At 37.1% G+C, this 15146-nt stretch overlaps 1 protein-coding gene across 1 annotated transcript in view; it reads left to right on the forward strand.

The window, feature by feature from the left end:
* Window positions 1–1328: 1328 nt before the first annotated feature.
* Window positions 1329–15146, forward strand: part of LOC113225458 (phagocyte signaling-impaired protein) — a 14855-nt gene continuing 1037 nt past the window's right edge. The window contains exons 1-10 of the mRNA XM_026457774.1: window positions 1329–1395; window positions 1493–1717; window positions 3532–3725; window positions 3946–4117; window positions 4617–5140; window positions 7146–7356; window positions 10651–10773; window positions 11807–11973; window positions 12765–12955; window positions 14800–15101. Of these exons, the coding sequence (XP_026313559.1) occupies window positions 1329–1395; window positions 1493–1717; window positions 3532–3725; window positions 3946–4117; window positions 4617–5140; window positions 7146–7356; window positions 10651–10773; window positions 11807–11973; window positions 12765–12955; window positions 14800–15101 (2176 nt within the window). The remainder of the gene's footprint in view (window positions 1396–1492; window positions 1718–3531; window positions 3726–3945; window positions 4118–4616; window positions 5141–7145; window positions 7357–10650; window positions 10774–11806; window positions 11974–12764; window positions 12956–14799; window positions 15102–15146) is intronic.

The raw sequence follows: 15146 nt of genomic DNA on the forward strand, positions 1-15146 counted from the left end.
CAATTGTGAGTGCGAGGTTTCGAATGTTAATTCGAATCGAATTAATTTTTGGCTTGGAAGAGGTTTCGATTAGTTATACAATAATACTCTATAGTGTTGGGTCATGGTAAAATGTTAGCAGTTTTTGCATGTAAATTTATTTTCTAATTTAATGAACAAGAGCAGCGCTCTCAATTTGCGGTGCCCTTACAGGGTACTACATGTATGTATGTACAGTAATAAAAATTGTAAAATCTTGATTTACCATTTAGCTTACAAATAAAGATGAATGTGAATATGTCCATTTTGAAAAAATCATATTTTTTACAAAATTAAATATTTTCGGGTATTTTTCCTATATTTTTCTTCATTTGATGTTGACATCTGACAAAATATTGAAGTTACTGAACGAAAACGATGGGGCCAATTTAAAATGTTTTTTTCGCTGTTTTCCAAGCATTTTTAGGGTCATATTCCAGAACTCCACTCAATGCTCAAGTCAGGACTTGAGTGTGATTTAAAGCACTAGAAATCATACTCAAGTCCCTGCCATTAGTGTCGTATTTCCAGTGCTTGTGTTTCAATTGCAATCCTGACTTGAGCATTGAGTAGAGTTCTAGAATACGACCCTAAGAACAGTCATCGTTTTCGTTCAGTAACTTCAACTTTTGACAGGTGTCAATGTATAATGTGGAAAATTAAAGGAAAAGTATGGGAAAAATACCCAGAATAAAATTTATTTTTCTGGAAAACATTTGAGAAAAGGGAAAATTTTGCATGACCAAACACTAAGCACAAGAGCACATCAAGCTTGACACTTTGTATTCTTATGATAAGCGATACAGAGTTGGAAGTCTTAAGTGTCAAGTTTGACGTGCTCTTGACCTGTACCTTAAACTATAGAAACCAATTCTGTCCTCTAAGCCCTATTCACCGTAGAAGGAGATTATTCTCCCTCTACGCTGTACACCGTCGTATAAAAGGGGCATTTATTATGCTGCAATGTAGTCCGCCGCGTAATGCAGGATTATGAATGTAGTCGCAGCGTGCAAGCCATCCTGCAAACCTGTAAATCCTGCGATGTGTCCTGCGAGACTTCATACATAATCCGTACGCAGGATAATGTGTGAGTAATCTCCTGCGTGCGCTGCGGTCTGTCCTGCAGGCAGTGAATGGACGTTTAATTATCACGAGGTAAATCGATTTTTTTTACTGGCAACCTTTCGATAAATGTCAATGTCATTTGAGCAAACCATAGACAAAATCGCAAAACAAACGTGTTGTTAAAAAGCCAAAAAAGTCCTGAAAACGGATTTATTTTCGGAAAAAAGGGGCTTGATAAATGAAAAATGGCGGGGCGGCTACAGAACATGCAAGACGGCAGTATCGTAGAGCGTCGGTTGCGGCCAATATACGGTAAAAACTATTTGTATATCGATTGCAGTTTCACAGTAAATCTCCCGCGGAGAAGCGCAAATTTTCGGTAATATTGGAAAGAAATATGGTGTTTCAGACTGGTTGGATAATGGGAACAATAAGAAGGCATTGCAAGAAGCAGAGAAGGTGCTTAAGAAAAGTCCTTCATTGCAGTCGGCACGGGCATTGAAAGCGCTTGCACTTTTAAGGTTAGGAAAGGGACCGGAGGCGTTCGCCGTGTTGGATGCCCTGGCAGAAGAGAAGCCGAGCGATGATACCACGCTGCAGGCGATGACAATATCGTACCGCGAATCTCAGCAGTGTAAGTCTCTTTTTCACTTCTGAAACCTTGGTATAAAAACTGCTGTTTGGTGTCAGGTTTCCTCATTACAGTACACTGCAGTATTACATACCCACCCCATTGTATATGCAGTTTTCTCACTTATCTATGAACACTAGTTTTTTAAATACTGAAAAAGCTTTTTTATTTTACAAATAGATTACAAATTAGGTTAAGAACTAAAGTGATGTAACATAAACCCTTTTGGGTGTTTATCTATAGATTTAAATAATACACAATAAGTTAATACGAATTTCTTTATTAATATACGAAAATATAATAAAATTTTTGACATGAAATCTACTACAAGACTATACAGTTTTAGTGTCCTATTTTAATATTACTAAAATTAGTGTAATAGAGTTGAAAATATATATAAAATCAAGGAAAGATTTGAAATAACTTAAGTATTTCAAATATCACATATTTTACCTGTTTTGAAGCCAATTTCATAAGAAATGTTAACAAATATATATTACAATAATTGTTTATTGAATATCATTAAGTTTTAGTACAATGATTTTCATATATTTGTAATGAATTTTTTCCACTATTTTGTTATTATTAAACAACTTTAAAAAAGGAGGAGGTTATCAATTCAACTGTGTTTTTTTATTGTGTATATTTTTTCTTTTTTTAAACACTCAACATAGCCCCGCACTAGGAAAACCCTGCGTCGCGGGTGCCATGGACACACACATAGACAACCACAAATGACACTCAAACTCACGAGAGAAATAAATGTAGACCATACAAATATTTTTCCCGACCCGGGAATCGAATCTGGGACCTCTGCGTGGCTGCGCGGCATGGTAACTGTTCGGCCACGGAAGCAGTTATATGTTACGCAATTAAATACTACAGCATTTGTGGTACGATTTAGATGAATCTTTTCTTGTTGGTAAGAGGGTACCTCAATATTGGTCCCCATTCAAATTTAAAGAAATATTCCACCTCTAAGGGTAGCAAACTAGGGGATGAATCCGGTTTCGCGCACTTACGGGTAACCAACTTCAATAAAACTTTCTAAATAGATGTAATTCCATAAACTTTTGAGGTCGGTTTTGTTTGTATAATAAAGATTATAATTTTTGATACAAAACATGAACACAAACCTGTCTAGTCTGGCAATCTTTGGGGCAAGCCTATGTTCAGCAGTGGACGTCTTCCGGCTGATATGATGATGATGACTCTTTTACATATGTACCTAACTGATTTAGAGACAGGAACTTTATGGTTTAATTATGTATGCTTTATTTTTTCTCTAAATAAGAAAAAAAAATTACAGTGCATAATTTTTTCTTTGCTTAGAAATTTTCTACTTTCAAAATTTTACCTTGTTCATCAATATTTAATAATTATAATTAATAATATTTAATAAATAATTGTTATTATAGATAAAATGGGCGTCAAATATGCACTTATTTTAACCATAAATCTTAGCAAAGACAGGCCTGTCCATATTATGACCACATGTCGTGAATAGCAAAAATAGTTCTACCTGAGCCAACCAATTACTGAGTTTATTATCAAATATAATTATTTAACTCCAGTCTTAACTTGTGCCCAAGAAAATGCTTTAATTTCACTAGAACTTGATGAATTTTTATCAACTCTTTTAAGTAGACTACATTTTATATGTAAAGCCTAAAAAGGAGCAAACCATTCAGGAGGGGAGACTTGACTGTATGTTTTGTAGAATGAACATTTTTATTAAACAAACTCAATTTTTTTGGGGGATCTATTCCGTGTCTTATTAAAATCTAATTAAAGTTGTCAATCTGTTTTCCACACAGTGCCAAAAGTGTGTGCGCTTTATGAGGCAGCAGTGAAGGCAGAGCCACTCAGCGAAGAACTGCACTCCCACTTGTTCATGGCTTACGTGCGGGTGGGTGATTACCGCGCGCAACAAAGAGCCGCCATGGCGCTCTACAAGTTCGCGCCCAAGAACCCCTATTATTTTTGGGCCGTAATGAGCATTGTTTTACAGGTTTGTATAATTTGTGCATACCTGAAAGTGTTTGACTAATCACTCGTTTTTTTTTTTCGTTCGTTTATTTTACAATGAGCACAGTTAATAGTTTAAATACTTTAAGTAAAAGGAAAACAATTTGCTTCCATTTCATTAATTGTTGCTTCTCCATTCAAAACATCACATACATACAAACAAGGACAGTTATATTTCTCTAATTTTCAATATTTATTGTCAGGCCAAGGAAAGTGAAGACAGCACGAAGCGTGGCATCTTGCTCGCACTCGCGCAGCGTATGGTAGACAACTTCATAAGCGAGAAAAAGATGGAGGCCGAGCAAGAAGCCAGACTCTACGTCATGATATTAGAACTCCAGGAAAAATGGGAAGACATCCTAAAGTTCATTGAAAGTATGCTATGCACTTATTTTACCCTTACCGGAAGACATACCTGGTGAAAATTGCAGGAATCCGCTGCATGCGCTCATCACAAGACCGGCCCTGGTTGCGATCTTTGAGGAAGGCCTATATCTAGCAGTGGACGTCTGTCTGCTGATGTGAGGGTGATGCTATGCATTTGCGTACATTTACGTAAAGTCAGTTACACAAATCATTCATTATCATGTTAATCAACTGTTGAATATTAAACAGAGGTGATGTCAATAATTATAATTTCCCACCAACTTCTTTCTATTTAAATTCTGAACTGTTACTAGTTAGAAAAATTACTTTATTTCCTGTACATGCGTATAAAAGGCACTTCACAAGTTTTAGAAGTTTCAAAACGCCAGCACACGTGTCCTCCTTAATTTTGACCTCAATATTGAGTTCCCATGTAAATATATTCCATAATAGAACCATAATTAAACAATTATATTAAATAATTTTTATTTCAATTACATCATTACAGGCCCTCTATACTCACAACTGGTGCCTGGTTCACCCGGTTCACCGGCTCAAGAAACCATCCCTTATCTAAAAAAGCTCGGTCTATGGAGACGTATCAATCTTATCTGCAAATCACTCTTGCAAGACCATCCAGATCGATGGGACTACTATGTACCGTATTTAGACTCGGTCTTCATATTAATGAAGGAAGAAAATAATGATGATGCTACAGATAATACTCCAGAGAAAGCCCATGAATTTATATGCCAATTAGTTGAGAACTTTACCTCTGGTAGAGCTTTACGTGGACCATATTTAGCAAGACTAGAGTTGTACAAAAGGTTATCGGTTGATGGTGATCCTGCTGCAGTGCTTGGTAGTGGAGTTCCATTGTGTGTGCAATATTTAAGAGTGTTCGCTCATAAACCATGTGCAGTGCCTGATTTGAGACCATACTTGCCTATGTTGACGCAGAAGGAACGAGAGGACAATTGTCAAGTATTTTTGAAGTGCATGGGATTCGATGAAAATAGTGAACCGGACAATGTAAGTATTCACAAGTTATTAAAGTCATTCAAACAGTTAGTTTCCTGTTTTCTTTGCAACAAATAGTCTAATAAATGTGGCATTTATCATTCTTTATACATCCTTTTGGTGGCACATTGGGTCAACTTAGGCTGCTAACAGATGTCTGTGGCATGTCGCACTTAATGTGTGCAGTCGTGATTAACTGCATGTAGCCGTGATTTCGATTGCATGCATTTACTCACACAAAGCGCTAGCCTTTTGAAAACCGGACGAAGGCTGTGTCAACAGAATGATTTGGGGTCACAACCTGATGGATAGTCCCTGTGCAGGCTTGCTTGTACAAGTAATAGTGCCCTTCCCATATAACAGGCGAGAGGTTTATAATCAAAACTTAGTAGACGACTGCATGCATTCGAGACTTGTTCTGCGTGCAGTCGCCATTTCGACAGCAAGTATAGAATGCGGTTGGTGTGAACGATAATCGGAAATTCAAAACTCGTGTCAAGTTACAAGAAACATTTGTGCTTCCATTTCGACATTAACAAATACACGGAGTTCCTTAGTTAGGCGCGCGGCGATAACTCTGTGGCTCTAGTGAAAAGGGTACAAATACAAGTAAAAAAAGCCAACTTTACAAGAAAACGCGAAAAATACCTACTTAACGCTTAATATTAAGCTTTAACTGTTCTTCGCGTCGCCTTGTAAAGTTGTCTTTTTTTACTTGTACCCCTTTTCACTAGAGCCACAGAACAGCTGGCAGTCAGTGTTGACTGCATGCCGTCGGTTTCGATTGCATATAGTTATATACAGGGTTATATGTAAAATATTAACAATCTTGCAGGACTATATTACTATCATCATAAACAACAACTTTTATTCCATGTCTTTTAGTCATTCATCAGATTTTACTTTCGACAAAAATATTAAAATAGACCGCACTAAACAATGATAACTCGTGTGGTAACAAAAGAAAGCGTAAATACCAGTCCAATGCAAGCGGGGGTGGGGTAACTTACTACCTTACTATAGATCTGAAAAATGCCGTAAAATTTAATTTTTTGTATATTTATTGTCTTTTAAAAAGTCATGGAACAAAAGTTGCGGTGTAATAAAGGCCTGCGATATTTGTAATACTTTACAACTAACCTTGTATATCGACTTCGCGCATGCGTCCGTCTCGTGGCAGACGTCTATGGGGATAGACATTGTATACCATGCTAACCCAAGGTGGTTTGCTGATTTAACGTATTTTCTAATAAATAGTTTTAGTTGATGCTATGATTAAGTTTATTGAAAGAAAAAAAACTGTTTATTGCATAAGCGCAGACACGCATATAAACTATTAAAACAATTGACATGTTTTATGCAGTAATTTACCATCATAAATGTCGCGGCTGGTATAATCGGGACTAGCTCATCTACTGCATGTTAGAATGTTTCACCACAATGATATTCAATTATTTTTTGTGAAATTACTCCACTAGTTTGTTAAAATCCTTCAATACGTCTGGATTCGAACTAACCGTCTTTTAGCACACCGTGTAAGACGCTATGCCGACTAAGCCACGGAACGAACCAGCGGATCTTACAAATTTTTCAGTGTGCTTGTTGCAGATCTTTGTTTTGTTTTTTTTTTAACAACTTTTTTGCCGTAGCGCCATCTGTGAGAAATCTATTTCTTCACTCAGCTATATATCAACTCAGCTATAATGATGCTATGATATTCAGGTTTTCCTTAAAGTTGTTTTATATTTCGTATAATATACTCTATCTATATTGGAAGGAGGCCGAACCTGTATTAAGAAATAAACTACGCGATTTTGTCTGAAAAAATTGTTGTATTTCCAATGTGTAACAATCGCTGAAACCTAAGAGCGGTTACACGCGCGCGACTTTAAGCAGCGATGCAAACGCGCGACTGCATCGATACAAAAGCGCGATTGCATCGCTACACTTTACATACACTAGACACTCTAAGAAATCAATAAAAGGTGAATTTTTAAAGAACCCATTGATGTCACAGGTAGACGACATCCAACGTCAGATATCGTGCGTAGCGGCATGGCGACTCACTGCGGCGCCGTTCACCGCCGAAGAGTGCCTCAAGCTAGCCGAAACCCTTAGAAACAATTACTTAAGGTGTCTTAGTGCCGGTCTAGTCACTTCTACCATTACTGAGTTCTGTGCAGCCGACGGGTACGGAATTTTGGCTGCACACCACTATTTTTTTGCTGGTAAGACTTCAAAAATATTTTTGAAACATTGAATACTTGTAACAGCTATTTTAACAGCTGTTACAAGTATTCAATGTTTCAAAAGAGTTGATACTTTTAACAGCTATTTATCCGTCATATTTATGTATATGTAATTGAACAACAAAATGCTATATTTGTCAGAAACCTATTCAAATGTGTCAAAGGGAATCTCATAAAAATCCAAAGATTTTTCTTCGTCTTTATTTAGTCTTCTCATCGTTGTCATTTTTGGTTAAAAATTAAAAAGACAATGCTATAAACCAGCAGGATAATTGTCGCATATGCGTGGGCACACTGTGAATTTCCGGAATAATTAAGAAAAAAATACTATAAATGGTCAGAAATGAATTTATTGTTTCTCAAAATATTCTCCGTTAGCGTTAATGCACTTTTTCATACGAATGAACCAATTTTGAAAACATTTGTGCCAATCCTCCGTGACAATCTCTGAAACATATTTTTCATACTCTTCGACAGCCTCTTCAGGTGATGAAAATCGTCGACCGCGTGACCTGGTTCTTAATTTTTGGAAATAAATAAAAGTCACAAGGTGCCAGGTCGGGACTGTACGCGGGATGGCTCATAAGGTCAACGTTGTTCACCTTCAAAAAAATATTTGTCTGTCTGGCGTGTGAGAACTGACATTATCGTGGTGTAAGATGATACGGCGTTTACGGTTATTTTTACGGAGTTTGTCAATAACTTCTGGCAAACAAATGGTCGTGTACCAATCACTATTTACAGTACAACGATTCTCCAAAGCTAGAGTAGCCACATATCCAGTTTTGTTAAAAAAAGGAGCAATTATCTCCTTAGAGGCACTTTGTACGCGCGCTACTTTGGTTGCTTTCGGCTCATCTCGAAAGACCCATACGCTCGATTGCTGCTTTGTTTTGGGATCGTAACTATAAATCCATATTTCGTCACCTGTTACTATGTCCCACACCAAATTTGACGCCCCTTCGTTGAATCTGGTAAGCATGGCATTGCACCAAGTGACGCGATCCGTTTTTTAAGTCTCAGTCAAATTGTGTGTGATCTACTGAGAGCACAGCTTTTTCAAACCCAAATGTTTGTGGAGTATTGATTGTATTTGACTCTTGCCTATGCCTAAAGATGCCCGAATCTCATGGTATGTAACATGCCTGTCTGTTTTGATCATACGGCGCACAGCATCGATGTTTTTGTTGTTTACAGCAGTGGACGGGCGACCGTCACCAAATGCGTCACTGAGATTCACACGACCGCGTTTGAATTCTGCAAACCAGCTATAAATAGTCGTCTTGCATGATGCTTCGTCCCCAAAAGCAGTTTGAAGCCGTGTGAAGCTGCGCTTGGCTGTTAAATTACATTACAAGTCGTAAAAAAATCATACTACGAAAATTTTCACAAGTTAGATCCATGGTGATGTAGACAACCAATTTCTAAAATGACGCCACAATGTAAAAACAAGTGACAGTCAGATGTAACAAACTGTATTCTACTGCCAAATGGTTCCATATTCAAATGTTGTAATTACTTTTAAATATTGTTTATGTAAGTGGCCAGTTCCGGAAACTTATAGTGCGCCCTATGTATATCGGATAATTATCAAAGAAAATAAATGTGTTAATAATCTCAAACGCAGATTTAAGCAATGTTTTAATGTTTCTGAAGCACCTGAAAAATATACAGGTTCATTTATAAACTATTAACAACCTCGAAGGACACAATACACAGGGACACAGTATCGATTCAAAAGTATCGATACTGTACTCAGAGTAGTATTTTACATGAAACACAAATGACAAATTAATTCAATATGTACTGACTAACTCCCGGTTCCTATAATCAACTCATTGTCTTCGGTTATCCTAACCGTTCGTAATGACCCTAACAATAACCATTCGTCAACATGTGTTTCACATTGTTTTTGACCCGACTACCTGCGACAGATGGTCGTCGGTTATCCGCTTACCAATGGACCTCACAGATTCTCTCTACGTTTCGTTATTCCAAAAACCGGGCATCAGACGGCATAGAAACGTCGTAACATAACCCTCATTTCCCGCCTTATTTCAAATTACACAAGTAATAATAATAATAATTAACAATATAGTAGTGTAATTCCGACTAATAAATACCAGTAATAATTATAAATTTTTCAAAGGTGGTGGTGACAAATTTTATGATTACCTTACGTAAACCATCTTTCTGGTGCCACGGCATTGCGCCCAAGCCTCATTTTTCGAAAATCGGCTAAATAAAATGAAGACTTGGATTTCAAAGCGGTTTTTTTTCCAAATTTTAACATAAAATATATTTTTATTTTTTAAATAAATATAGTTTTATTGAAATCATCGAATATCCGATTAATTGAACCAGATGACATCGATTATTCCGATTAATCGATACCCATCCCTAGATAATATCAATCGTGCAAACGTCCTCCTCGACGACCCGGAGGCAGGTCTCCTTTTTGTTACCGCACAGAGTCATTACCGTATAGAGCGATCTATTTAAATATTCTTATTTTTGTATAAAAGTAAAATCTGATAAATCATTAAAAGTCATGGAACAAAAGTTGTTGTTTATGACGTTAGTAATACAATCCTGGAAGGATGTTAGTCTTACAAAAAAAAATTATAAAAGTCGGCGCCGCCTCCTCCGGTTGAAAAACACGTACTTGTCTAGCCTCAACAATCATACAAAAAAAATACAAAATATTTATTAACAATACATTTTACAGGGTAATTAAACTAAGGCATATCGTACAGTTAAAATTGCGAGGAGGAAGACTGGTGCCTAAACTAGGTTGGACCTGTAGTGTTATAGGTCACCAGGTATCCACCACCGGATCTCAATGACACAATATTATGATGTTATTGAAAATACTCAAACGTTAATGGTAAATTGGCGTGATGATATAGAAAATACATTATTTATGTATTTAGGGAATGGAACTATTTTTCCGGATTTAAATCGCGTATATTTATTTTTTTAAATAAACCGACATTTCGGGCCCTTTACAGGTCCCATGGTCACGGTTGACTGCCGGACAACTGCTAAATCCGGAAAAATAGTTTCATTTCCTATGTGTAACAATCGCGAAAACCTAAGAATGCGATATTTATGTATTGTTTTGAGAAAAGGTAGTATGAGAAATTAGTTTCAATAGAAAAGTTAGCATGTTTGATAGGCAAGTGATTATATGTGAATGTTGTTACACGTAATATGAATTGTCTATACAATCTTTACGAGCGTGAGAATTGAATAAAATATGTTCAATTCCAGCAACCCAGCAGCAAAGCTCCGCGCCCATACTCGAGGCGTTGTGCCTTTTAGAACTAGTACTACATCATTCGCCTGCCAACTTCCACGCTAAACTGCTCCTTATTTCGCTGTACCATTTGCTCGGTAAGTATAGTTAAACTTTTAACAATTAAATTAATACTTCGTTTGAATCCATTTTAAACAAAAAGTAAACAAACAAGTCACTGACCTAACCATAGACGGTTTAGTGATGGCCAATCGTAATGCCAATAACAAACCAATTAATTAATTAATTGAATCGATTTGTTTAATTGAATCATACTAGCTGTTTTTCTTACATGAATAGTGAAAATACATAACCTATAAAAGCATATTTAAAATTTCCGAAATCTTAACTTTAAATCCTCCTTCAAATTCTAACACTTAGATACTCGTTCGATTACGATTGAAAATTTTCGATTTGCTAATCGATTACAAAAACTTTAATTGAATGAACTGAATGTTTTTTTCCTTACAACACTATGCAACCATAGACTATTCATACATCATTAATTAAAAAATAACCTCACCTTTTGACTACATTTTTACTATTCAAAATAAAATCTTCGAAATATACGTAAAAGTATTATTCGATTTATCGAGTGATTATCTTAGAAATTACCTTTAATTAACCAAACCGTTTTGTTTACATTACGTTTAATATGGATTGGAACATATAAAGTTCACTAGCACCCAAGACGAACCATGACAGGGATACTTGGTGCCAAGTTCACACGCCAGCGAGTAGCGAGTAAAGTAGCCCGGCTTGAAATTTTCTCGCGGATTGTATACAATCTGCTATTTTACTAGTGAACATGATGACACTGGGCGATTTAAACTGTCACAATTTTCATACGTTATTTGAATTTTATATCGGAACTTAATCGAGTAATAAATATATTTAGAGTCCCGTCGAGATCATGGCCATAGCAACACGCCCGAAACGTCGAGGTGAATAAAATGTATTTATACAAGATTAAGTCACGATATTAAATTCAAATAATGACACTGGCCGTGTTTACTAGTAGCTGAACTCGCTCAAAGTAGTCGAGTCTCAATTAAAAAACTGTAACGAACGTCTGAATTTTTAGTTAGGCCGTGTGATTTCATCGTCAATTTGCTAAGTCTTTTTCAACAGGCGCGGCAATAGCGGCGGACAGTATCTACACTCGTCTGGAAGTGAAACACGTGCAGTTGGTGTCCCTAGGCTGGCTGCACGGGGCGCGACTGCCTGCTGCAGCGCCGCATCGGGCGTTACAACTGTTCGCCGACACGCGGGCCTTCCACACGCACCACGCGAAAGACGTAAGTAGATCGTCATAAGTAACTTTTTTTTATAATATCAAGTGACGCGACGAACAAGTCGTGCGCCTGGTGGTAAGCTACACGCCTGTCCATGACAGATGCAGTGCCACTTAGAGCTTTCAATCGCGAAGTTCTGAAGGGCACTGCCACTGGGACCCGTCACCCTGAGGCATAAGTTGACAAGTCCCATGTGCCTGTAATTGCACCAGCACCTTTACCCTTCAAAAACCGGAACGCAGCAATGCTAACATTAATATTTAGTGACAGAAATAGGTAAGGTGGCAATATTTCCCTGGAGGAACTCTTTCGAGTTCTTCTGCTACTAACTACGCCACAACACAAAAATATATAGAAAGAAAATATAAAAATACAAAAGTAAACCTAATAATCTCAGTATAGTAAAGTACTAAAAAAACCGACCTCATAATTTCGTGGAATTACATCTATTTGCTAAGTTTTATTGAAATCGGTTATAGAAAAGTGCCCGAAACCGAATTATTCCCCTAGTTCGCCACCCTTACAGGTGGAAGATTTTCTTCAAATTTAAATGGAACCAATACAGAGAAACCCTCTTTCCAACAAAAAAGAATCATCAAAATCGGCTCAAAAATATCAAAAACATGCATACGAAAAAAAAACGCGGTTGAATTGAGAACGTCCACCTTTTTTTGAAGTCGGTTAAAAAAGAGAAGAACAAAGCAACGAGACAAACGATTATAATTACAATTAATTCACACCGTACAGGAACTAAATGCGGCGTTCATTGTTTAAAAAAAAAGAATTTTCCACAGAGCGTGGAACATCTAACGTATGCCTACAAATACGGAACTTTCGAGAAGCTAGTAGAGCTGTATGCATGGAGTCAGCGCCTTGAGGCGTGTTCTTGGTGCGCGTTGGCCGCGAGGGAGAGGGCTTTGTTGGCCCTCTTGGCCGGACCTCCGGCGCCACTGCACGCACCCAACCAGCTGCCTAGTGAACCTACGTGAGTACCTTATATGCGAGTGTATAAGGCCCATCATAAGGAATCACCACACTTACAGACAAGGAATCGTATTAAGCCAATGAAAAAAGGCTTTATGTGTATGTAATAAGATCGAAAAAGATTTTGCGTTTAAATCTTTCTTAAATAGATATTCAATTATTTTTTGTGAAATTACTTCACTTGTTTGTTACAATTATTAAACACTTAGAAAAAATCCCTTCGACCCGGTTGGATTCGAACCAACATCTCCCAACAAACCGTAACAGGCGCTATGCCAACTAAGCCACGGAACGAACCAGAGAACCTCACGAATTTTTCTATGTGCTGGTTGTCGGATCTTTGTATTTGGTTTTCAACGACTTTTTAGCCATAGCGATCTATGAGAAATCTATGAAGGTATTTCGTCACCTAGTTAGATACCTATACAGCTACCAGCCCTGGTTAGAGTTGTCGCTATTACCTGTAATAATTTTTTTATTGTATTGATATTCAATGTTTTTTTGTGATATTGAAATCATTTTGTGTGTTTCGCATCGCCTCGACATAGATCGCCAAAAACTTTGTTTTTTTTTAACAAATACACGTCGACGTCTAACACAAAAGCGCAAATGAACTAACCGGACGGTAGAGGGTGACCGGCGCTTCAACAAACGGTGGTGGGGCTGCGAAACTCGTGGGAAAGCTTGCGCAGAGGCCGCTGAGGGTTTGTTTTGACCTTGCCGGGCACTCGCAGCATGTTCGATTGACGCATTACTTCGCGCAGAGTATTACAAAATGTTACGAGGCAGTATTTTCTTTAATTTAAAATTTAAAAAAATATATTAAAAAATAAGTTTTTTTACATATTCAGTATGAGTATTAGCTACTCATTCACCTCTTTAATTATTTATTTCGTTCAACCTGTCACCCTGTATATGAATTATATTCCCTGAATATTTTTAACCCATTCGCGAATGGGTTAAAATGTAAATGTATTTTTCTTATGATTATCAAGTGACGAGATGAAGAAGTCGTGCGCCTGGTGGTAAGTTACCCTTGGCAGTTACATTGCGCCTGTCACCGCGAGACATAAAGATGACAAATCCCATGTGCCTGAAGTTTCCTTTACCAGCACCCTGAACCCTCCAAAACCAAACGGCAGTCATGCTCACATTACTGCTAGGCGGTATAAATAGGTAAGGTGGCAGTACTTCCCTGGACGAACTCTTTGACAAGGAGCTCCACTGCTAATGCAATAGATTTGCATTTACGCGATTGTGGGTATTAAATTAAAATTATAATTAATTGTTGGGCATAACCGTTGTCTCGCACTGAACAGGAAAGGTCATATTGTTGTGAATTATTCTCTGAAGGCAAAGTACACACGCGCATGAGCTGTTTATCCTGCAAAAAGAGTAGTATTGTTTGTCCGCAAGCAACCAAAATATTTTGAATTTAATAAAAACCCTCGTCGCCAGTATAACCTGATCCTCACGCAACCTAAGTTAGAAATGTGCAGAAACAACAGTCCATTGTATTAGTCCATTTTAATATATAATAAAATTCTAATATTAATTAAAAAAGAAAATAATTAACACATTTAAAAATTAATTAAAAATTATTTATTATCCAAAAAGCATACTATTCTATAAATGAATTTTTAACTGAAGAAGTCATAACTCACGGAAAGCTCGCGTCGTTCGATATCTTTTATTATTTAAGTATGAAGTATAATAATTAGTTTTTAAGTCTCCTTACTTACTCTACACTTTGACTGGGTCATGTACTATACAAAATTTTATTGTAAAACCTTTTTAATGTACATGTGCAATATGCAAATAAATAAAATTAATTTCCTCTTACAGCGACAACCGGGACCTAAATGTAATAGTCAACTTTGAGCCCCCACAACTACAAGATCCCGACTTAAAATCAAGAACATTCACGCAGGATCTCGCTTACCTACGTCTCAAAGACGGCCTAGTGTCCGCCATAGCTCTATGTATCGAATCCGCAGACAGTAGGCCGTTGGAGGAAAAGAGACAGCAATATGAAGAGCTTAAGACTTGTATAGAGGCATTCAGTAGTGCAATGGACAAATGTAGAGAAAGATACTGTGAGAAAGAAAGAGTCAGCATATCAGCGCCTTTCCCATCTAGGATTATTGGTAAGTTTAGTATTAAATGAAATGTGCTTATCTGAAAAGGTACTA

Source organism: Hyposmocoma kahamanoa, unplaced genomic scaffold (assembly GCF_003589595.1).
Source record: "Hyposmocoma kahamanoa isolate Upper Pololo Valley unplaced genomic scaffold, ASM358959v1 160, whole genome shotgun sequence".
Taxonomy (NCBI): Eukaryota; Metazoa; Arthropoda; class Insecta; order Lepidoptera; family Cosmopterigidae; genus Hyposmocoma; species Hyposmocoma kahamanoa.